The sequence below is a fragment of the Sciurus carolinensis genome, chromosome 12 (genome assembly GCF_902686445.1).
Source record: "Sciurus carolinensis chromosome 12, mSciCar1.2, whole genome shotgun sequence".
Taxonomy (NCBI): Eukaryota; Metazoa; Chordata; class Mammalia; order Rodentia; family Sciuridae; genus Sciurus; species Sciurus carolinensis.
In genome coordinates, this window is record NC_062224.1 from 109,745,014 (window position 1) to 109,770,442 (window position 25,429).

At 44.3% G+C, this 25,429-nt stretch overlaps 1 protein-coding gene across 9 annotated transcripts in view; it reads right to left on the minus strand.

Moving 5' to 3' along the window:
• The window catches only part of Rabgap1l (RAB GTPase activating protein 1 like), a 663,388-nt gene that overhangs the window by 11,036 nt on the left and 626,923 nt on the right, over window positions 1–25,429 (minus strand). For 5 of the 9 annotated variants that reach the window (XM_047519817.1, XM_047519815.1, XM_047519816.1 and 2 more), the window contains 4 exons: window positions 14,839–14,949; window positions 7,221–7,325; window positions 3,916–3,999; window positions 308–379 (listed from right to left, as the gene is read on the minus strand). In XM_047519817.1, coding sequence (XP_047375773.1) covers window positions 308–379; window positions 3,916–3,999; window positions 7,221–7,325; window positions 14,839–14,949 — 372 coding nt within the window. Of the gene's footprint in view, window positions 1–307; window positions 380–409; window positions 786–3,915; window positions 4,000–7,220; window positions 7,326–14,838; window positions 14,950–18,896; window positions 19,721–23,329; window positions 25,408–25,429 lie in introns of those variants that run through there. The other 4 variants (XM_047519819.1, XM_047519823.1, XM_047519822.1 and 1 more) reach the window with 3 other exon arrangements.

Sequence of the window (25,429 nt, forward strand, 5' to 3'; positions counted from 1 at the left end):
ACCCTCTCTCCCTGCTACCTGCTTTTGCCATCCCGTAAGATTCATGGAGCATAACCTGTCACCTGGTCAAGAAGACAGGTGTACCCCAGGTCAAAGAGAGACCCGGGCTGGGGTACAGCTCAGTCGGTAGAGTGCTTGCCTCGCAAGCACATAAGCCCTGGGTTCGATCCCCAGCACCGCAAAAAAAAAATAAAAAAAAGAGAGAGAGACCCTCCTCCCCACGATGCTGAAATCCTTTGATATCGCATGGGGAAGGGGGCCTTCAGGCACGTACAAGACCGAGAGCGAGGAAGGGAGTCTCGCTTACCTTCACAGCCTCCAGCTCCTCCTTGCTGGCTGCCTGCTGTTTCTCCAGGCGGGTACTTAACTGGGAACAGATCTAGGGCAGAGAAGAGAGGCTCTTCACTAGAAAACAGTGACTCCCGCCCAATGCGCGTGCACACAACTGCTTATCAGCTGATAAAGGACTTGAGCGGATCTGCTCCTGGAAAACATCTAGAAAATGAGCGGCACTGCGATGCTGGTCACTTCTGAAGCGAGCAGCAGAAGCCTGGCGTGTCCTGGGGAAGCACAAGTCTGTCTTCATCCACAGAAACAGACGCTGGCGTAGACTGGGTTTCTTGCTGTCACTGGCTTTCCGTGATGAGTTTCAATGAACTTGTGTTCTTGCTGAGTCCCTACTTTGCACAAGTTGTTAGTCTGAGAATCTGATGAAAAGGATTTTGAAACAGTTCCTACAGCTCCCATCCGGCCACAGAAAAGGTCTCCTTTCAATCACTAGTTTCCTTAAGAAGTAGCAGAGCGAGTAACAGTTAAAATGATCAGAAAATAACACGGATTAAAGTAAAACTCTGATTAAGAAGTTGGGAAACAGCACAGAAATTAAAAGCTTCAGAGCTGGTACAGTGGTGCTCGACTATAATCCCAGTGACTCGGAGGCTGAGGCAGGAGGATCGTGAGTTCAAAGCCAGCCTCAGCAATTTAGTGAGGCACTAAGCATCTTAGCGAGACCCTGTCTCACAGTACTGGAGTCAAAATGTAAGTTTGAAGCCCATCCAGCTCTACTACTTATAGCTCTGTGTCCCTGGGCATACTCATCCGTCTTCCTAAGTCTTGGTTCCCTTGTGCCTACACAGTACTGCACTGTAATATCCAAGCAAAAAAGATGCACGTAAAGGGCTCAGTACTACACATCACCTGGCCAGTACGAAGTACTTGTGAAGTAAAATCCATTATTAATGATTCTGAAACAAGGTGCTGATAAGTACCAAGAACAAGTAGAAACAAGTGCTTTTAAAGGAGAAAAATTCTGCTTAAAAATGCATCCATATTCATTGATTAAAATAAAAATTTTTTTAGAAAAACATAAAATTTTTAAAAAGCAAACAATAAAATAGAAAAATGGACAAGAAACAGGGATGTCACATTTTAAAGAAATTGGACTAGAGACATGTATGATCTATCTCTGTTATCAAAAGATATTTAAAAAAAATCTCATTACTAAAAAAATAGCTCAAGGCCAAGTCTTGCTTGTTGAGTTGAGCTTTCAATGTCTTCAGATCTAAACCTGGAAAACAATTCATAAGACTATATTGACTGATGTTAAAAAGAAGAGATTGCTGGGCACAGTGGTGCACACCTGTAACCCCAGCCACTTGGGAGGCTGAGGCAGGAGGATTGAAAGCTGGAGGCCAGCCTGGGCAACTCAGTGAGACCCGGTCTCAAAACAAAAAATAAAAAGGGCTAGGGCTGTAGCTCAGTGGCAGAGCACTTGCCCAGCACATGCCAGGTCTTAGGTTTAATCCCCAGCACCACATGCAACACAGAAAAAGAAGGAATCACCCTGGTCATTCGTGCAAACCATCTCCCCTTTCATATAAACCAAAGCATTCAGAAATAGAATTAATAAGAGCCCGTTCCCACTGCAGAATGCATTTGATTATGTTTTATATCCTAATCGTTTTTGAAGAGTGGGCCTGCTGGCTTTTATATTACTTGGACGGCTGGCCAGGGAACGTAAAAGTCCAGGGACAAGGATTATTGTTTGACGAGAGTGCTACGCTGTGGCCACCTGTGGCATCACATGGACATGAAGTAACGCATTTGCAGTGACGGTGAGTTCCACAGCCATGACCTTGAATGCTCCTTGCATTAGTTCATAGCTAACCACCCTTGCCTTAGTTACCCAAATTCAAAATTCAAAGTTCCTGGACGCCTCCCGTTTTCCTTTGTCTAGCAAAAAGAGAAAAAAGCTCTCCTTTGCGACTCCCGCTTGTTTTCCCTGCAGCTTCCGGCAGTCCCCGGCCTCGTGCTCCGGCCTCGTGCTCCGGCCTCGTGCTCCGTTCCTCCTCTTTGACGGTAAGGCTCGCCCTGGTGGTCTGCATCCTTGCTTGTGGCTCTCTCCCTTCCGTCCACATTCCTCGCTGGGTCAAGGCGGTGCCCACAACGTCTCCCTGAGCATGCCACCTTCCCGCTTCAAAATTCCTACCACCACCAAATGAAATCCAGGCCACCACGGCCAAGCCCGAAGACCTTCCTGGATCTGGGCCCCGGCAAACTGTTGCTTCTCTTCCATCCTTGAATCTCTTGCCAAATAAAATGTTTTCTGTGTGCCTTGCATGTCGCTCTTCCCACTGTTTGCACCCTACCCGCCTCGGTCTCCACATAGCCAGCCCTCCCGCAGCCCTGAAGCCGCTCAGTGCACCCCGGCCGGGGAAGGGAAGGGCGCCTCACGGCCCACAGGGACCGAGTGCCTTTCCTCTGATTCTTGCACAGTCTGACCTCCCTATTAGAAGATAAGCTTCTAGAGGAGAGAGACTGGATTAATTCATCTTTTGCCCCCCCAAGTATTAAGCCTCACAAGTAGCAAGCATTAAATAAGCATATTATTATCAAAGAGAGTAAGAATGCTCTGAAATCTTATTTCTAAGAAATCTTTCATGTATATGAGGGACACTTATGAAAAGACGTTCATATATATGAAGCAGACTAAAGCTACTTCCAAAAAATAGGATAAATAGTATAATCCATCCTGTTTATATACTTTATAAATATATTTATGTAGCATTTATTTATATAGCGTGATGCATATTCAACACTGTAGTGATTACATCTAGTTGGCAAGATTGAGGAAGGTTTATATTCTTTGTGCTTTTTTGTATTTCCCCAACTTTCTACAAAAACATAAATTTCATTTATAAACAAAAACAAAACAAAACAAAAACTATCAAAACCAAACTGAAACAGTATGCATCAGGTTTCAACATCTGTGCGAGGCAGATGATCTCAGGAATCCTCGGATCAGAAGGTCGACTGATGCTTTCATTCATCCTGGAAACCTGGAATGTGAGGGGTCAGCTCAGGCTTCTCGGAACTGAGAGGTCCCTGCCATGTCCAGCCAAAATGAGAGACAGCAGAGGTACCTGGAGCGGGAGCGAGGGCGTCCGGGACCACCCGGTGCGAGCTCTCCCTTAAAAGAGAATCTTAAGCTCCAGTAGAAAGCCTCCTGCCAGCGGCGGCCTCACTGAGCCAGGCTACAGTCAGGCTGCAGAAAAAGTGCCTAATTCTGTTCTTTGACTGCAAAGGACACACCAATCCCCTGGCCACTGCCAATTGATACAATCACTACACTTTGCAAAAAGGCAAATGTCCCGATTGCAAATTAGCTTCTCAGTAAGGCAGAAGCTGCATCCCAATGGCGGTAACGTTCCAAACAGTGTTGAACAACCAGTGGTTTGTTTGTCAATTAAACCTCCTGAGTTACCAGCAAACAGGTCCAACCACTGCCTGTTTCAGAGGCGAGAGAGAGGAAGATTTAATAATTGGAAAATTGTTCTAGAAACTCCTGAAAACAAACAAAACACAAAAGTAAAAGGTGATCGCTTTTACAACAACAAAATCCACAGTGGCACGTACCTGTTTATACTCGGCAATGATGGCTGTGGTCTTCTTTATCTCATATTCTGCCTTCTCTAGCTGTTTCCTGAAGACTTCTTTTAGCTAGAAAGGAAGGAAAAACAGCAGAATTCAGCAAAAATCTTAATAAATTTGTTAAGACACCCACATGCAAGTCTTCCTGGTTCATGGTTGAGGACAATGGCAACAACCATGGTGTTTTAGTCAGCTGTTCGCTGCTGTGACTAAGTATCTGACAGAACAATTCTAAAGTTTACTTAGGGCTCATGGTTTCAGAGGTCTTAGTTCATAGAAGGCCAGCTCCATTCCTTGGGGTCTGAGGTGAGGCTGAACATCACGGTGGAAGAGTGTGACAGAGGGAAGCAGCTCACATCAGGAAGCAGGGAGAGGGTCTCCATTCTCCAGATACAAAATACATACCCCATAGCCACACCCCAATGCCCCCTCCAGCCACGCCCTGCCACTTCAGTTACCACTCAGTTAACCCCTAGCAGGGATTAAATCACTGATTGGCTCAAGACTCTCACAACCCAATCCTCTGAACCTTCTTGCATTGTTTCATCCGTGAGCTTTTGGGGGACACCTCACATCCGAACCACAGCACGTGGTTATGCACGTCTTCCTCACTAAAGCTGCCTCTTGATAATCTGAAAACCTCAGCCTCTCCACAGACGCAGAGGTCTCTCTCTTCTGTAAAGTGAAAACATGAGCCACACTGTTATACAGCTGCTTCTGCTCACTGCCCACCTGTAAACTCAGAGACCATCTTCGTTTTAAGTGTAAAGCAGAATACCGAGGCAACACTGTAGGCTACATTTGCCACTCTTGATACTATGGCATAAAGTAAGGAGAAACTGCTTTAGGCCTTCTGTCTATAGTCCCCTCTGTCATTGCTCCCTCTCTGAAGGCAGGGACAAGAGACTTTGGAGTCAGGAAGAGATGGAAGAAGGTAAGACTCTGGGGAAGGACAGGAGGTTCCGGCAGCAAATTCAGAAGGAGCAGAAGAGCTGCATCTTGCAGGTGCTGGCTACAGTGGCTGAAGAGCTAAATGATGAATGTGACACGTAAAACCACAGTATTTTTTCTTTTTGGCACTGGGAATGGGACCCCGGGTGCTTTACCACTGAACTAAGCTCACCCCCTTTTTTATTTTGAGAGGGCCTCACTAAGTTGCTAAGTTTGGCCTTGAACTTGAGATCCTCCTGCCTCAGCCTCCCAAGTTGCTGGGATTACAGGTGTGCACCACTGTGCCCAACTACAACCACAGTATTTTGACAGCCCAGAGGTTGTACAATTCTGGATACAGAGGAAGATTTAGTGATGAAAACACGTAGTGCTACCAGATAAAAAGGAAAGAATTCAGTTCTGCTAAGTTGTTGGCCAAACAGTCAAACAAACGAAAACAACTCCAGTTAACCTTTAAGTACACAATCAGACTAAAGAGGTGAGCCCTGCAGAGCAGCAGCCGATTCAGTCTTCTTTCTGGTACTGGGTCTGAAACTGGGTCTCACACATGCTGCATTTATTGAGCACTTTGTTGGTGAGTCACAGTCACAGAACTTTTTTATTTTGGGACAGGGTCTCACTAAGTTGCCCAGGCTGGTCACAAACTTACAATCCTTCTGCCTCAATCCCCAAGTAGCTGGGATTAGAGGAATGCGCCACCATGCCCAGCCCCCAAAGTATTCATAGGGAATACTCTATACTTGTTAATTCATAAATTAATATAATTTATAATTCAACTCTATCATTAGAAGATTTCTGAATTTCTTCATATGTGTTACATTCTAAAATCCTACAAGCAATTTGTAGGTTACACTGATTTAAACGCAGCTGTTTATAGAAGTCTCTATTCTCTATTTCACATAATGTTGGACATAAACAATAATCTCCCCTTCCTGCAATGAGGCCTCACTGACTGTAAGACAGACTCGGGCAGCTGAGAGGCTTGGAGAGAGTGCCCCTTGGTTTCTCTAAGCCACAGCTTCCTCAGGTGACAAATAAGAGCAACGTACACAGTACAAGGTGCCATCACCACTATGACAAGACAGGCTGCAAGGAGGCACCACCAAGTGTCTGGCTTGGCTCTTGTCCCGTGCAGGCCCTTGCCCTTCCTCAGGGCTGGTGTGTATGTGCAGAGCCATGGGGCAGGCAGAGCGTGGGCCAAGTTAATTTGCCAACAGTTTCTTCTTCACCAAAAGTACCAAAGGGGCCAAGGAAAGCCAGAGGTAAAGAAGAAAACAAAACTCATCAAGAGGCCTGGAGAATCTACACACTGAAAAATCAGTCCTCAAAAAAATAATTTTTTTTTTGGTTTGTTTTTGCAGTGCTGAGGATTAAACCCAGGGCCTTGTGTTTGCGAGGCAAGTACTCCACCAACTGAGCTATATCTCCAACCCCTCAAAAATTTTTGAGGAGGTTTAAAAAAAAAACTTGGGCCACACTAAATGCCAAAGACTCATTTTAACATATTCCAGCAGGGGAAAAATTCACAGAATGTTTTTTATAAATCCTGGAAGGAAGGTGCTAAATGGCACATCCTTTATGTGTAATTTTTTTCTGGATGAAGGTCTTTGAAAGGATTTCTATTCTGTTTTATGTTTAGTGCTATTAAGGCCTCAGAATGAAATTCATTAATCATGATTTACATATTTACATCAAGCAAGCTCTTGGCAGTAGACTTCAGCCATTTGTGAAGAAACTCCACCTGATAATCTAGCCTCTGCCCCTGGCTGGGTCTATGGGGAGGCCATGGTGGGCCGAGGGCCCTCTCCTCGCCTGGCCTGCACTCCTCAGCTGCCGGTAGCTGCTTCCTGGCTCCAGGAAGAGCACAGGGTGCCTCCCACAGGGCTTTTTATGTTCCCTCAGGGACCAGGACCAGGAACTCTGCTGGGGATTTTGAGGCTCCCTCCCTCTTCTAAGGCATAAGTCAGGGGAGGTAGGGTGACTGAGATGCCAGGTTGCAACCCTGCAGAGGCCATGGTGGCTTTCAGTTTAACAGAGCCATTAAGTGCTTCCCAAGAGTCGACCATCTTGGAGGCAGGACACGAAACTCCCAGATTCGTGGGAGCTGGATCATCACTGCAGGTTACTAAACTTAGAGAAGACTCAACCTGCTGTGAGACGTCTCAGGAAGGCAAATTCCTAAGAGCTCTTCAGGGCAGAAACGCTGCCTCCTCCTCCAATGCCCTTCAACACGCTTCAGCTTCACCCCACTTAGAACAACATCACTTCCCTTTACAATATTCATAGCTCCCTAGCAACCCACCGTGTGCAGAGAAGTCTGTGAACACCTTTATTTTTACCTGGGCAGTCTCTTCCTCTTGCTTCCTCTTCTCCTCCTCCGTCTCCACCAGCTTCTGTTTGGTCAAAAGGAGCTCCTTATTCAGCACATCAGCCTTGTCCTCTGCCTGCAAATCAGGGCACAGCACAGCCATAAAGAAGGTGCAGAAACGCGTGTCCACACCTGTCTCCAGTTACTACTCCACAGCGACCTGGAGTCCTTCCTTTTCCTCCCAGCTCACTGCAGGGCTGTGGCGGGTGCTGCTTACTCTGACCACCTACATGCCCGGGACTTGGCACACACCATTCCTAGTTCTCCCAACAACACCTTTACAACTAAGAACAGTGACATCTGGCAATGCGTGGCCTGGGGTCACACCTCTAATACCACAGTGAGGGTCTGAAGTCAGATGTGAATGGCAGCACAGTCCATGCTCTTTCTACACGCTTCCTCCACGTGTGCAGGTCATGAGAGCATTTGCAGTGTCTCTGACGGGCAAGACCCAGGGAGGATTCAGAGGAGGCAAGTGGATAGGCGGGTCCACAGACAACAATCAGGCGAGAAAACTCGAAGACAAGGCTTGAGCTTAACTGGCCTGCAAGCGGCTCACACAGGCCAGTCAGTACAGGAAGGAGAAATTAGAACCAAGAGCGCACGAGAGAGAGTCCAGTGGGAAACCAGAGCAGGAACGACAACTCTGAGCTGTTTCTAGGGTGGCCGGGAAGTGCTTGGGAGGAGCGGTCTGGTTTTTACTGGGACGCGGAGCCAGCACGGACTGGAAAAGCATCGTGTGTGTTTAACTGGTTAGCGCTCCTGTCCACACGCCGAGGCCTGTACCTCATCCCTCAGGTCCCAGCCGCGTGTTCCCACCACTGGAGTGAACCTGAGCGCGGCCCCGTTAACCGCCATCTGGACCTGCCCACTGCCTGTCTACCTCTCTCCAGTTTCCCTGACAGCACTGTAATGACAGACTCCATGTGTGGTTTATGTCTTGCCCACTGAACTTTAAGCTCCAGCAGGAAGCATGTCTCCTTTGTTCCTCACTATTTCCCCAGTGCCACCCCCACAAGGGGACAGGGGCAGGTTTTCCGCAAATACTCAATGAATGAATGAATGAGTGCGGCTCTCTAAGTCACCATGGAAGCAGACTGTGTGCAGGGGCCACAGAATGAGTTCAGCACAGAAAATCCCGAGGCAGAGGAGAGGCAGCTATTTGAAGAAGCCTTCCCTGGCCGACAGCAGCCAAGTGTTGTCCAAGGATCGTGCAAACCAGCCAGGTGGCTTCTGTCTGTGTTTCGCCATATCTCCCACTCGCCCAGATGGCCGGGCAGCACGATCTGCCGGATACTGGCAGAGAACTGCGGCCCTGCTTCTCGGTGCTGGCTGCCACCAATCTCCAGAGCCGCCTGGCTTGGAGCTAATAACTGCTCTCGGAGCATTTGGAACTATGGGGTGGTCACTGAGGCCCCTGGTCTGGTTCTACCTCAACACGTCTGAGTCCTGCCGATAAAGAAGACGCACTCAACCTCCTCTCACTGTTGCCCACAATGTCCACCCTGTGAGGAGAACAACCCTTTGATAATATGCCCCACGATGCTCTGAAATAAGGGCTTTATACTTCTGATCCTTTGAGCCTCTGCTAACCCTGATGGTCAGGGCCACGTTGGCTTCAGGAGCGCGCTCCCTGCATCCTGCAGCATGTCCAGCTGTCTGAAGTTTGGAAACCTCTACAAGAAAAGGGGAAAGTGCTCCCCTGAGGAAATCTTTTTTAAAACACCTAAACACGCCTGTTGACTCTCAGTTTTATTTGCACATTTTCTGCTGAACAGTGGGGTTCAGGCCACCCTATCTGTTAGCACATCCAACAGCACCGGAGGTCAGGGCCCCACCCGAGAGGGGCCTCGGGTTCCCTGGGAAGCCGCAGTGGAAGCCGCTCCCCTGTGCTGAGTGGCGTGAGGACAGCTGCGCTGGTCAAGCAGGTTCTCATCTGAAACAGCCTGCGCTTCCCTGACGAGCGGACTTCCGTCCTTAGACAGCCAACCACCCTACCGCACTCAGGTGGAAGGGATCGTTCGTGTCAAGTGAAAGTGATACTAAACAGAAAGTTAGGTGGATTCTATTTTTGGAACCAAATTATAAAACCTTCCTCACAATCTGACATGAGACTGCTTGGAACTCCGTCACTTTAAGTCTTCTGACCACTTCCCTACCTCCTAAGATGTCTTACTGACACTGAGAGCTCAGCCTGCAACCAGGGACCTGTGACAGCAACCCACCAGCAAAACAAGCTCCACCCTGTGCCCCAGGCTGTGACCCACTGCCCCTGATGGGAAGGCCTGGCTGACACCAGGGATGAGCAGCCTTCAGAAATGGCTTCTGCAAGAACCAGCAGGGCAGGTGTTCAATGTAAGAGAAAACGGACACTTAGCACCCACAGCTTCTGATCTGGAACTCTGCTCAGAAGGAGCGCAGATGAGTCTTCGGTGGGGACACAACAATTCTCTCTCCTTTTGTTCCCTGAGAAGAGGGAAGGGCAGGGAGGGCCTGAGAGCAGAGAGCGACAGAGATCGAAAGGAGGTGTATCTTTTCATTCCTAATCTCAGAGATCCTTATTTAAGGAGTTGGAGCGGGCTCCTTCTGTCGAAGAGGGAAGTGACCAGCCTTGGCGCCCGGTGCCTGAGCCGTCCCTGCAAGGACAGGGTGAGGACCGCCTCGCTTAGAGAAGCAGCAGTAGCCTGTCAGTGCTGTTCCGGCCCAGGCTGTCTCGCCCTCGGGTCTGCGGAATGCTTGCCCGAGTTTGGCTCTTTGGACTGAGAGAGCTGATTTTGGTAAGCTGGGACTCCAAAGGAGCGGGACGGAGGTGAGGTCCTGTGTCACTCTCAGGTGACGGTGCCCTTCGTGAGGACCAAGGGCAGGACACCTGGATTGTAGGGATGGCTGTGGGCAGGCAAATAACCCCCTGCTGGGTCAGAAACCCGAAGTCAGGGGTGCGGAGGAGATGCACTCAAGTAGCAGGTTTAGCCTGCATTTAGATAACTGGCTTCAGAAGGCAGGATTCAGGTCTTGTAACTTTTTTTGAAAGACACAGAGTCGAGGAGGGAGGATTTGGGGGAGAAAAGGAAGGAATGCCAGAGTCCTTCCTTTAGGGACTGATATGGCGCCCACATGAGGTGGCCAGGTGCCATCAGAATGTCAGGAGTGTCCATAATAGCAACCATTTCAGACTGATCCACAAAAAGGATTCTCTTGGAGATAAACTTTTTTTTTCTTTATTTGTCAATGGATCTTTTATTTTATTTCTATGTGGTGCTGCGAATTGAACCCAGGGCCTCCCTCACACATGCCAGGCAAGCACTCTACTACTGAACCCCAACTCCAGCCCCTGAACTAACTTTTAAAACATTTTTCTGATGATTAAAGTTAGGTACATTATTTTCTTTTGTTTTTTAGATATATACTTTTTAGTTGTGGGTGGACACGATCCTTTATTTTATTTGTATGTGGTGCTGAGGATCAAACCCGGGGCCTCGTGTGCTAGGCAGGCGCTCCACCACTGAGCCACAGCCCCAGCCCTCTTATTTTCTTATATAACATGCATAGCCCATTGCACATTATTTTTCTGATTCCACTGGCTCCAAAATTATTCCAAAAAGGTATTTTATAGGTGTACTATCATTCTCCCCACTACTGAACATGCACAGTATTTCTACTTTTTATTCTTCTAAGTTATACTGCAGTAAATGACATGCAGTTTTTTACTAAATCTCTACTTTTTAGCATAGTTTTCCAAGTCTGAGTATAGTCAGATCAGTTTCCTCGGTTTTAAAATAGTGGAACTAAAGTACTTGCTTCATGGGATCATTAAAAAGAATAAATGAGATAATGCTTATAAATTGCTACATAGAGTGGTTTGCACATAGTACATACTTGGTAAAAAATCAATTTTATAAAAGGGATAAAAATAGGAAAGGAAGAAGTCAAATTATCACTGTTTACAGATAATATGATCCCATACTTAGAGACCCAAAAAAAAACTCCAGGGAAAGACTGCCAGAGCTAATAAATTAGCAAAATGGGAGAAGACAACCTTAAAATTCATTTGGAGAACAAAAGACCCAGAAGAGTCAAAGCAATTCTAAGTCAAATGAAGCAATGCTGGAGGCATCACAATACCTGACTTCAAATCACACTGCAGAGCTACAGTAGCAAAACTGCAAGGCACTGGCATGAAAACAGACCCATACACAGTGGTACAGAACAGGAGGTGCAGGGACAAACCCACATCTACAATCATCTGTTCCTTGACAAAGGTACCAAAAACCATACAATGGAGAAAAACAGCCCTGTTTTTGGGTGGGTTGGGGGCTACCAGGGATTGGACTCAGGCGCTTAACCACTGAGCCACATCCCCAGCCATTTTTTAATATTTTATTTGGAGACAGGGTCTCACCGAGTTGCTTAGGGCCTCCCTAAATTGCTGAGGCTGGCTTTGAGCTCACAATCCTCCTGCCTCAGCCTCCCAAGCCCTGGGATTATATATAGAGTCTGACTCAAAATAGCCCTTTTAACAAAGGGTGCTGCGAAAACTGGTTATTCAAATGTAGACAAATGAGACTAGATTCTTATTTCTCACCCTGTCATAAAACTCAACTCAAAATGGATCAAATATCTAAGAATTAGACCAGAAACTCTATAAATCCTAGAAGAAAACATGGGTCAACACTCCAACATATAGGCACTGGCAATGACTTCCTCAATAGAACCCCTATAGCTCAGGAAATAATGCCAAGAATAGGGTGGCATCAAATAAAAAGCTTCTGCACAGCAATGGTAACAATTAGGAACATAAAGAGAGAACCTACAGAAGGGAGACATCTGTGCTAGCTACTGACAGAAGATTAATAGCTAGGAATGATAAAGAACTCAGAAAACTTTACACCCTAAAATCAGATAACCCAACTAATAAATGGGCAAATGAATTAAACAGACACTTCTCAAAAGAAATACAAATGGCCAACAACTATATAAAAAAATAGTCAACACTGTTAGTGATTAAGGAGGCAAATCAAAACTATAGAGGTTTCATCTCATACCAGTCAGAATGGCAGTCATCAAGAATACAAATAATAATGAATGCTAGAGAGGATGTGGAGAAAAAGGAACATTTCTACACTGTTGGTGGGACTGTAAATTAGTACAACCACTATGAGGCTCCTCAAAAGACTGGGCATGGAACCACCATATGACCCAGCTGTACCACTCCTTGATATTTATCCTGAAGAATTAAAGGCATCTTACTTACAGTGATTAGTGCACACCCATGTTTATAGCGGCACAACTCACAACAGTCAAATTATGGAAACAGCCTGGGTGTCCATCAATGGATGAATGGATAAAGAAAATATGACACACACACACACACACACACACACACACACACACACAAGAAAAATGAAATGATGCATTTGCAGGGTAGTGGATGGAATTAGAGACCATTATGTTAAGTGAAATAAGCCAAAATCAGAAGGTCAAGGGTCATATTTTCTCTCATATAAGGAAGCTAAAGAGAGAAAAGGAAAATAAAGGTGGGGGGTGGATCTCATGAAAATCAGAGGGAGATCAACAGAGGAAAGGGACCAGAGGGTGGGAGGAGGTGAGGGAGGGAAGGGAAGTGCTGGGAGCGACTGGCCGTGTTGTATTGTACTGTGTGCATGTGTGAGTGTATACGACGACTCCATCATTATGTGCAACTATAATGCACCAGTAAAAATGTGGGCAGAGAAAGAAAATTGATTTAACAAATTAATTCTATTATATGCTTACGTCTTATACAGAGGTAAGCAAATATCAGTGCTTACCACTAATAGAGACACATTTTACTTGCGTGCTGGGCAGCCTCTCCTCTTCATTGCACCCCACCGAGTTCAGCTGTTTTCATCTAACCATCTTCCGAACATTATCGGTGGTCAAAGACTCGCCCTGGCAGAATCGGGGGTGAACCGTGCTGTTTGGGAAGCAAACACGGAGCCCAGACTGGCACTGCAGCTCTGGTCAGTGTGCTCGGCCGAGTCTGGCCCTGCTGCCTGGCGACCCTTGCCACTCTCCTTGGTCCCGGGTCTTGGTCACACTGGCTGCATATCACTTCAATCCACTTCCAAATGGGACTTGTGATAAAAGGACCAAATGTTTTTAAAATGGGCTACTTTTTCTACTTCTATGTCCTACATCCCAAGCAGCAGAGTTGTTTTGCTTCTTACCAACTACACTTAGGGCTAACGGTGTAGCTCAGTGGTACAGTGCTTGCCCAGCACGCAGGAGACCTTGTGTTTGATCCCCAGCACAGAAAAAAAGAAGTCAAGCTTTCTTTAGTCTGACCCCGCAGCTTCCTCCCTCCCTTGTTAGCATCATTTCCTCATTATTTGTCTTATCTCCTGCCTTACTATGGTTAAAATTTTGAGCTTAAAAATTAGCTCTTTATATGAGGAAAAGATATGGCAGAGACTACTTTTACCAACTTTATTTTTATTGATTTACTTTTGCAGTGCTGGGGATCAGACCTAGGGCTTTGAGCACAAGAGCTCTACCACTGAGCAACATCACATGCTTCAATTATAAACACATTCGCAGATCTATGTTATCAATTGACTTGTGTTTTAATTGTCAATGCACAATTAAAGGCAATGGCTTTTTCTTTCATTCAACAGTCTAAGTCTCAATTTTTCTGACCCTGCACCATTTGTTATTTTCCAGAAATCAGAAAACAGAGTAAAACTTTTAAGTCTGCACAAGGCTACTTCCACCTTGCCAGTCATCTCAGGAAATGCTCGCAGTAGCAAACAGGAAGTTCTAAGGCTGTCAGCATTGTTGGAAAGAACAAGGGAAGTTACCGCAGTAGAGATCTCCCCGGCAACAGCTGACGATTGTTGAACACATACTACTGAAGTGCTTCAGCTTAACTCTCACATCTTCCCACCAGGGTAGACACTTTCGGACCTACAGGCAGCTAAAGGACTGCCCAAGGTCACATGGTTGGCAAGTGGCGGCGCCAAGAGATTCACGTGCAGGCCCTCTGGGTCTCAGCCACTAAGATGCCTGGCAATTCGACAATCCAACATTTAATGCTCACACTTCATGTAAAACTTCACATTTATTATGGATAAGAACCCTTATTGGAACAAGCAGCAAGGTGCCTACAATGTCAGAGTGGCATTAGTATGTACTCTTGGTGACTGACACTCTTTGGTAATTATGTGGGCAGCTTTTGGTTTAGAAAGATAAACCTTTGATAAAGAGATACCAGAGAAATTTCGGGATATAAAAAGTCAGAGTCACACATACAATGTGGAAGTGACCCAAACCATTCTCAAAGGTGTGCAGGGCTGGGGCTGGGGAGATAGCTCAGTTGGTAGAGTGCTTGCCTCGCAAGCACAAGGTCCTGGGTTCAATCCCCAGCACTGCAAAAAAAAGTGTGCAACCTCCACTCTCTCCAGCTAGCACGGGCTGCCCCTCCCACCGCCTGTCCCTCACCATTCATCTACCAAGCAGCTCACTCAGGAACAGAGTGGGCCTGGGGATGTGGTGGGGCCGCCTGGTCCTTGCCCTTGAGGAAGTTAGTCTCACCTCGCGAGTGACAGACGTACCTGATCCAAGTCATTCCGCAGGGCGATTTTGCTGGTGACCAGCTCGTGGGCGAGGTCGTCATTCTCCTGCTCCAGCCTCATGCTGGCCTCCTGTAATCTTCGGTTCTCCCTCTGTAGAAAGAGCAAGAGCCAGAGGCAGGCATGAGTGCCTGCAGGCACGAGCGGAAACTGAAGCGGGAAAAACTGGTGAGGAGAAACAAGCAACGCCAACAAAGTGAACTTTCGAAGGTGTAGAAGGAGAAGGCGCGGTGGCACGGGGAGGCAGGCCTGCTGCCTGGGGAACGGCTAGCGGTGCGGCCGCAGAGCTCTACCCGGGGCAGCTTGCGACTGTCCCTAACCCAGGTGGACTCCTGGTGAAGCGTGGACCACAGACAGCAGCGGGATCGAACGCACCCCGATCCCGTGAGGTCCCCACACAGACCTAGAATGCAGACGACAAGCGATTCCTGGACACATGCACAGTAGCTCCACCCTGGACCGCAGGAGAAACGGCAAGACGCGGAAGGGATGGCATTAGACATTCTCCAGACTGTTTTCCAAAGTCTGGGTTCAAGGAGAGGGAGGATATTTAAGGACACTAAATCGAGAGTCAAGATTCTTGGACTTGTGACTTGCTATCAGCTGATATGTTTTATTTTTGAGTGGGAGTACATTGACTTTTCTGAACATAACCTATTTTCCTGTTAGTAACAATGAGAGTCCCCATAATAAGTCTTCTCAGTGTCTGTTTTGCTACTTCCAATTAAAAGACTCTGGGTAAAATAAATTACTGAGCTGGGATCCTTTCCCCACACTGAGCTCCCAGAAAAAATCCGAAGCAAAGTTCTGCCATGAAAGAACCAAGTGACCGATGCTTATGAAACAAGGTCTCCCCTTCACTGGGCTTGTGAGTCTGCTTCGTTTACATCTAGTCTCAGAGAGCAGCTGAGTGCCTTCTACTCCAGAGCAGCAGAAGTGCTTTCTTTGCTACTGTTAGCAGTTACAAGCAGGTCACATGAGAGCTGACGGGAGAGACAGGGATGTGATGAGACCTTGCTGGCTTTCGACTTGTACTTCTAACCTGTTTTATTCTACAAGGGAGACAGAAGCAGACAAAGCACCAATGAGAGGAACAACAAACAAACAAAAAAAGAAAATCAGAAGATAAATACATGTTCTAGAAGACAGTGTTCCACAGTGTACTAGGTGGGGGCGAAGTTAATTCTATTATCTTTAGAACAGCCTGGCATTTGTTACGTAGAAAGAAGAGACCTCATCCCCTCCACCCTCTCTCAAGAAGGGCTAAGAAACAGCCGGTAAGGACCAAGACTGAGGCTGTCATGGAGGCAGAGGATCCATTAGAAGAAAGATAGGGACAAACCTGCTCTTTGCATCTTTTCTGTTCTTTTTTTTTTTTTTTTTTTTTTAATCTTTTTTCTATCTTTATTCTTTTCTTTCTGTCCTTTTTTAATTTTATTTTTCCCTTCTTGTCATGTACTGGGGATTGAACCCAGGGACATTCTACCACTAAGCTACACCCCCTAGCCCTTGTTATTTTTTATTTTGAGACAAGGTCTTGCTAATTTGCTGAGGCTGGCCTGGAACTGACCATCAATCTTTCTTCACCAACCTCCTGAGTTGCTGGGACTACAAGCATGTGCCATTGTACCAACTTAACTATATCTTTTCTTTTGTTAAAAAAAAAAAAAAAAGACTGGAATAGTTGGGGGATATTAGAAATTTCTTGGAAAAGATATCTACTAAAAAAAAAAAAAAATCCCAAATCATTTAAATACTTTTAAATGGAAAAATTTCACGGTTTTAAAATATTAGAGAAAAATATCTAGCAACTGAAGAAATGATTATTACCTTGTAGGAAAACAAAATAAAAAAAAAAAAAGGAAAGACAACTAGAAAATTCAGACCACTGAGCCACATCCCCAACTCTTTTTCTTTCTTATTTTGAGACAGGGTCTCACTAAGGTACTGAGGTTTGGCTTTGAATTTGCAATCCTCCTGCCTCAGCCTACCAAATTGCTGGGGTTACAGGCATGTGCCACTACACCCAACTAGAAAATCCCATTTATATAACAAGATAAACAAGAAATATTAACTGTGGGTAGATTATTTTTATTATTGTCTTTATCCTTTTAAAAACAAAGTTTCCAAGTTTTTTACAATGAATTCATAAAGCATTTGTAATAGATTTTTTTTTTTTAAGTTTTGTTCTAGAAAAAGGGAAATGTAGAGTTTCAGTTCCACCTGCAGGGATAAAATTTTGTTTTAAGTCCATTCCTGTCATATGGTCATACCCACATGAAATACTGGATCTCCTTTGTGACAGAGGCACAATGGAACCCTCCACGGTGAGACCTTGGTAGGCACCCTGTCCCCAGCTACTTCCGAAGAGATAGTTATTTATATTTGTAGGGGCAACTTGTACTCATCTCATTCTGCACAGGGTCCCCTCAATCTGCACAGGGCCCACGCTACCATGGACCTACACGTAGGAACTAAACTGTATACATGACAAAGCCAGGGCTTCTACAGTCGAACCTTGGGCAAACCAAAGGAACTCAATTTCTAGCAGGTTCTTGAGAGCTAATCTTTATTTCTGATGTGTCTACTGCTTTTTTTGTGGAAAGAACTTATATACTTGTAGAACACTTAGATTTTAAAAACATGTTTCAAAAACTTTTAATAAATTTCCTCCTTGACAGAGAAGAGCAGCAACACCCAACACAATTTCAACACAACAGATTTCACAACACAGACTGCTTACGTGGGAAGAGATTTTTCTCAAAAAAATCCCTCAAGAAACCAGATAAGACGACTTCAAAACCTAACCCTGAGAGAGTGCCTCACTCCTACCAAGACTGTGCTCGCAGACTCCACAGTGGCAATGCTTCCTCTGTCGTGTCACTAGGCTAATCTGGCACAGGTGAAAATGCTGCCGCTACCAGTTTTTCAGGCTACAGGAATGTGCTTAGAATTGAGTTAAAATCATCTCCAGGTAAATTCACATGGTGCTTGTGGGAAAGCACTATGTTCAAGTATTTAAAGAATGTGCCAGGTAGCTCCTCACTATTGGTTAGAGATCAACAGCTGATGGACTACTACAGAGCAAAGTCGTGAGTGAGCTCTGCTGAAATCCGGACTGGCAACTTCTTACACGATAATTCCTGCAACTTCAACCTTTCCTCAGACACACAGCTGAAGGTGCAAAAGCGGGTGGGAAAGACTGGGAGAAAGTGAGGGTCCAAAAAGCAAACGAGCCGTGGGGGCACACCTATTGGCTTTTGCTTTAGCAAGAAGCTCATGGTCGTGTCTGCAAAGCAAGCTGCAGGGTGGGAGGTGTCGGGACTCCTGCTCTGCACTCACAGACAGGTGGGAAAGCAGGCTCTGGGGCCAAAAATGCAGTATTCTCCTCCAAAGCATGAGCCTGGGTAGCGAGGGGTCCTGGTGAGTCTGGTGCCACAGATGCCTACTGAGTGCTACCAACGTGCTGCTACCCAGATGGAGATTTTCTACAAAGAACCTGCCCCTGTGTATCAAAGGGTAACAGAAATTACGTCACTCAGCTGGCTTTTCCAGCCCTTGCCAAGGAGCCAGGACGGTTTTCAGAACTGACTGAAAATGATTTAAGAAAAAGTCTGCCTTTACACAGGAAGGGAGACTAAGTCAGGTTTGATGGGCCTGGAAAAGGCAGCATGTTCATTTTGAAATGTTGGTGAAGTCCGCCCACGGGAGACTTCAATTTAGCCCAGATAACCTCAGCCGCCCTGGAGCTGTTGACAGGCTGCATGTTTGCAAAAGCAGACGTGCTGAAGGCCCAGAGACTGTAAGCAAAACAGGCTGACTGCTCCCCTGGCCTTTCAGAGAGTGCAGGAGATGCTGGTTACATAACCCTTAAAATTCGCCTCACACCATCTGAAACTAGACTTTCCTCAGTAGTTCCCTCCCCTCTTGCATGGGAAATGCACAGCTGGGAAAGTTTGGTTAGTAACTTTTGGGAGGAGGATACTGCATTTTTCAAAGAGACAGACGCGGATACAGACACACATAGATTAAAAACTTACCTCCTCAAAAGTCATAGACCAACTACCGTTTTCAATCATAGGTACAAAGACAATTGAAAAAAAAAAAAGGAATATCCAATGAAATCACACACCTACTAATACATACAGGAAATGACAGTAACAAAAACAGACACTTGTTAATGCTATTTTCTGTTTTGTTTTTTCTTAGAGTGTCGTATGCTCTAAGTCCTGCTGTCACTGCGAACATTCGATGGAAGAAAGTATGCTGGAGGCAGCCAAGTGGCAAGCCTCAACCCAGGAAGGCTCCACTTGCAAACTCCTCCCTCCCCACACTGCTATTCGCAGCTCGCATGACTGCTGAGAACACTGGTGCAGAACGTGAGCAATACAGGGCGAGCGAGCTGTGGATGCTGCTGTTAATGCTGCAGAAGGAACTTCCTTCTACGACAAGGTCGGCAGCCTTGCAAAATAGTTCATCTTCAGGCAAAAGAAAGGAATTGCTGAGCAGGGGAATCCAAAAGAAAAACTGATCCCAGTTCTCATTTGTTTCTGGAGGCTGAAGCCTGCTTGAAGCAGTCCAAAGGAGGGTGCACATCATTCTCTCCAAGATGAGAAACCAGAGAAATGGGAACTGGCAATCAGCAGAAAACACGCTAGGCGCTGGGGGGAAAATGACGGGGAAGGAGTGGCCACACAAACCCTGGCTCGATATTTTGGGTGTGTTGTCTGCTGCTATGATGGATTCTTGGCACATGCTTTAAAGACAGTTAAGGGTCAGGAAAAAATGTTTTCCTAAAAGACTCAGTGCAATTTGGTTAGCAACAATACATGCAATGCATCCATGTTTTCTTTTGGATACCTATTTTAAAAGGGTTGATAATCATACTTAAATTTTCAAAACACAATTTTTTGACATGCAAATGTCCACAGATGAAATGCTTAAATATCTATATCGTGTATAAATGGAGATCTGAGTAGAAAATCTGAGTATCTGAAACTGTTTAATGCTTTCATTTCTTTCTCATCACATCCGATTTTATCTTACTGGTAGGGACTTCAACAATTTTAAATGTCAAACTAAAAACAAAATCTTTCTAATGATAACTGACAATTGGCAGACCAGACTGCATTTCTTTCAGCATTAAAATAAAATGAAAAATCTTAAATGATACTCTGGCACAGGGTCAATAAACTTCTCATATGAATAGCCAGAGAATAAATATTTCAGGCTTTGAGAGGTCACACATCTGTGTTGAAATCACTCAGCTCTACCACTGTCAGTTTTAAAGCAACCCTAGACAATAAGTAAACAAAAAGGTGTGGCTGTATTTCAATAAAACTTTATTTAGGAAGACTAGCAGTGAGCCAGCTTTGGCCAGCAGGCCGTTTTTTGTGGATCTCTGCTCTTTAGCACACAGATAAGAATTTAAAAAGCAAATAGGTTACAGAAGATGTAGAAACATATTAATGTCATATTTTCTCATTTTAACAGGAAACAAAACTTTATAAAAATTAAAGAGAATGTCTGGAGAATTCCAAAGATCATCAGAAGCACACTTAGAAATTCGGGTGCCTGGCATTCACCTCCCCTCAGGGGGAGGCAGGCCGGTCAGAGCACAGCAGCACAGCAGCCTCTGCTCCCGTTAGCTACAGTGCTGTGGTCTCCAAGGTCCTACCACAATAAGCTCATTGTTACGCAGGTCAAAAAGAAGGTGATGGCTTTGAAGTAGGTCATTAGTTATCACAAGCAGCTAGGTCCCACACTTGAGTTCATTACTATTCATTAAAAACACATTATGTCCTAAAATAAATATTTCTGAAAGCCAATAACAGTGTTTGTCTCATGAGGAAATGATAAAATGTAAGCTTTTCACTGGTAGAATAATACTTTCAACATGGATTCACTTATCTTGACTTCCATACTAAGGAAAGACCCAACACAGTGGGGGAAAGTACCCCCTACCCTCATTTATAGGTAAAAAATTTGGTATAATTTAAACATGATCATTTGCTCAAGTTTTTAAAATGTGATAATTGCACAAAATCATTTTAATAGATATGGGAAGATGACAAATAACAAGTATAATTAAGTTTTATGTTGACTATTTTGAATTATTTTTTACTATGTATAATTTTAAAAGCTTTAAAAATTACACATAGTAACAATTGCTCTACGAAAATTAGTAAAGTGCTCCTGGGTTCAGTCCTTGCATTAGAAGAAGGAAGGAGGATGAAGAGAGGAGAAGAAAATAAAATACTGTTTGTATCTCAAACTCAAGAGTTTAGCATTCCAGATTCTTTGTAGGATTTTCCCATCCCAAACAGGTAACCTTGACTGTGCTCTGGGAGATTCACTGAACTTAATTACTTAGCTGCGTTTTTAAGGCTTGTCCACGTCTGTGAGTAGTTCTCTAACAGGAAGAGCACATGCAGTCTTACGTCAGTAGAAACCACCTTTCCCCACAACAAAAACATTTCACTGCCTTAAGATAGAAACAGTATTTTGATTTCTGAAATAGGTGACCGTTTGCTAGGGGCTTGGTTACTAATTTTAAAAATGTTCTAAAGTAACTATACATATTCATAAATATATATTTTCTGGGGAGTTGTGGAAACGTGCTTGATGTATTTCTATAGCCATAGCCACAACCCATATTCCGCCCCATTAGAAATCAATCAAGAAATTCACAAATCAAAATATTGAAGTAGGTAAAGAATATTAACAAATTGGGCCAGCCTCAAGTTAAGAAGGATGTTAAAAAAGATTTAGGATAAATATTCTATATTCCTTTTCAGTGTTTCCTTTCTGTCTTTTCAATCTTGTCATGAAGTTAACCAGAAAAGAGAACCCCGAGGGCTGCAAGCAGGCATTGTGGGGTTCCCCAAGTCACATACAAAGTGATGCCAAGACAGGCAGTGCAGGATGTGTACGTGTCACCCGTTCACGTGAGTCCCCGTCTCTGCATGCAGACGTGTGTATGCACAGGCACAGCATGTATTATATCTAGAAGCATCACTAAAAAGGGACACACAGGGCTGGGGAGGTAGCTCAGTTGGTAGAGTGCTTGCCTTGTAAGCACAAGGCCCTGGGTTCGATCCCCAGCACCCACAAAAAAAAAAAAAAAAAAAAAAGAGACACACGGCACACTTGATTTGGTCTTTCCCCGACAAATACATGGGGAGCACAGGGCTGATGATCATTGATTAGCTCAATCTCTGACAAGAAGGGCTCCTTCCCACTAGTATGGCTTCTACCCAGTATGACTTGGGGTTCATAAAAAGGAAGACGGTGGACGAGAGGTCAACCCTCTTAAAATATTAAGCTTGTATTGTTGTTTTTCTTGGGGAGGAGGGTAATTTACATACCATAAAATCATGCTTTTAAAATGTACAATTTAGTGGTTTCAGCATATTCACAAAATTGTGTGACCATCATCACTACCTAAATCCAGAACATTTTTCATCACACTTAGGGTTTTAGAATTTAAATTTATGCCAACACTATTTTTTCTTTTTTTGTCTGATATTGAAGTGTTGCATACAGGTGACCTGAGAAAGTAAATGTTTGCATTTGCCATAAAAATATACACAAAGCACATGCTTAGACTGACACAGCAAGAAGTGTGACTGCAATTGCCAAGGGCCACCTCTGATCTTTAACTCCAATTCTGCTTGTCCTGCAATAGCCTTTTTAATTTTAAAGACAGGGTCTTGGCAAGTTGTCCAGGCTGGTCTTGAATTTGAAAGCTCAAGTGACCTTCATGCTTCAACTTCCCAAGTTGCTGGGACTCTAGGTGTGCACCACTGTGCCCGGTTACATGAGCACTTTTATGTATGCCACCAAGTCCAAGAGAAATAGCGTCATAGCGTCAACTGAGATAATCTTAGGCTATGCTGTTGTGTGATATTTCTGGGCATTTAAAAAGTAATAATTTCCACTGTCTTCCTAACTGTCCTGCCATCTGGCAAACTAGGGGGTAGACATGGCATTTTAAGCAGCATGGGTTCCAAAGGTTGAGAGGAGTTGACACTGAACTGAGGCATGTTCTCACTCAATGCCTTAACAGATCTTTCCCAGTTGTTCCTCAAGCATTTACAAAAACTGGGTTCCTAGTCCAAAATCTAGAAATTATACAGTATTGGTTACCAGCATAGAGATCTTATTCTTGACAAGATTAAGTTTAAAAGATCCAAAAGATGTTTTCTAAAATACTTCACTACTGGGCCTGGGAGATAGCTCAGTTGGTAGAGTGCTTGCCTCGCAAGCACAAAGTCCTGGGTTCGATCCCCAGCCACACATTAAAAAAAAAAAAAACTTCACTACTTTAATTAAGATTTATGATTAGTTTCTTTTCTTTTTTTCTTTGATATTGGGGATTGAACCCAGGGATTTCTTTTTTTTTTTTTTTCTTTTTTTTCTTTTTTGGGTGCTGGGAATCGAACCCAGGGCTTTGAGCTTGCAAGGCAAGCACTCTACTGACTGAGCTATCTCCCCAGCCCTTGAACCCAGGGATTTCTGCATGTTAGGCAAGCACTCTACTACTGAGCTACATCCCAGTCTTACCATTAGCTTCTTAAACTTCTTAAACTAGATACTGATCATCTGAAGGACCAAAGCTGTTGATGCCTGAAAACTATCCTGTCAACTGTCTTGTAAACTACCCTGAAAATGCAATTATAATTTGAGGACTGCAACTTTACCATGTACATCACCGGACAACTGCCTGGATATCACTGAAAAGGCACAAGAGACACTACTTAGATGATATATTAATTACAATCATCCAAAAGAAACAGTTATTGAGATTATATGATATGTGCAATAAGAAGCTATAACACTTGAATTTAAAAGTAATACTTGCATTCAAAACAAAACCAAAAAGTTTAATTCTACTTAGTCCTTCAATGAAAACTATATTACTTGATAATCTTACATGTCATAAGCAATTTTTAAAAATAACACACATTTTGCTATCTATTTATACATACCTGCTTTGATACAAGAAAGAAATAAAACATGGTAACAGTTCAGACTGAGCCTGTTCTTAAAAGTAAGTACACATCTGGGTTTTTGTTTTTCTTTTACTTTAAAACACTCTTCACAGATTTTATTCATAATGATGGTGGCATTAAGAAAATTGAAACTACACAAGCAGCGGTAGGGCTTCATTTTGGATCCTTTATAATTTATCATTACTACCATCAAAACTTTTTGCAACAGCATGTTATAGGACCAACATTAAAATTGGACTATTGTGGGGATAATGGTGATGGGAAGTAGCTTCGACCCTTATCTGGTAGTAGTCATCCACCACAGCTGTGTGTGGGATTTTATTCTAGCTCCTGAGACAGATCTATAAGTAAGGGAGAAGCATACCAACCAGTGGTAGATTGTTCAGTAGCAATGCCTCGGAGAAACAGAGGAAGGTCCATGAGGGACTGGAGGGGCAGACCTACACGAGGTTAGGTTATTAAAGTAATTCCTGGATAATCTGCAGTAGTCGTCTTCACAAGCTAACAATAACCAATTTACTGACTCCTTAATACACAACATTCCTCGACCTCGCACAAAATCATCAGGGAATTATGTATACTACACATTTAATAGATGCAAAAGAGGTTCAGTAACTAGTTCAATATGCTGAACAGTGGAATAGATATTAAAATCTCCAATTAGGATTCCAAATCCTGTGCCCTTTCTCTAATGAGCCTAGGCTTTCAACTTGGGTCTTCGGACTACAAAAGCCACACGCTCCTTCCACCCTGCTACTCTGTACACATTCCACGCTGTCCAGGGCAACGACACAGTTAAGAGGCACCGTGTGGCTGTGCTGCCCACCTAAAGGCAACTCTAGTTACCAGGTGGAAGCCATCCCACTCTGGGAGATTTCATGAACAAAGCGGCCACTACACTTCTCTTGGCAGGCTGTTTCGGCCTCAGCAGGGTAAGGACGTGGAGAGGGAGGGAACTACTATGCATCTGTATGAGTCCAAAGAATTGAGATAAAAAATGTTTCCCTTATTAACACTGGTCCCAGAATGTTTCCCAAAACCATTCTGGGACCAGTGTTAATAATTACCACTGTGATCTGTGTTCATAAATGGCCCAGTTAAAAAATATACCACAATTAAGATGAAAATGAAATCGCTTTGATTCTGAGAGTCGGTCTGACTGCACACGGTAGTCAAACGTCACCATTACCCATAAATTTGTTTGTAGAAGTAAATGTTGCAACAAACTCCATTACTGTGCTCGATATACCTTTGTGGTTTTTTATTTTTCCTTCCAAGTCTGTATTTTTACATGTGCTACAGGCAGAGGTAAGTCTGAAACATCCTTGGGCCAGTCTTGCCACAGTTCACCTTCTAAAAGTCTCTGAGGAGTGATCATGCACAGCTAAAACAGCACTTGGCCATTTTTCTTTTTTTTCATTTTTGAAAGTAGAAAGCCACTTTCTTTCTTTCTTTCTTTTTCCCTCTCTTTCTCTCAGCTTCTTATGAAGATTCCCAGTATAAAGGCAACAGCTGGAGTTACCTACAAATATACAAACTGAGAGAAAAGAAATATTATG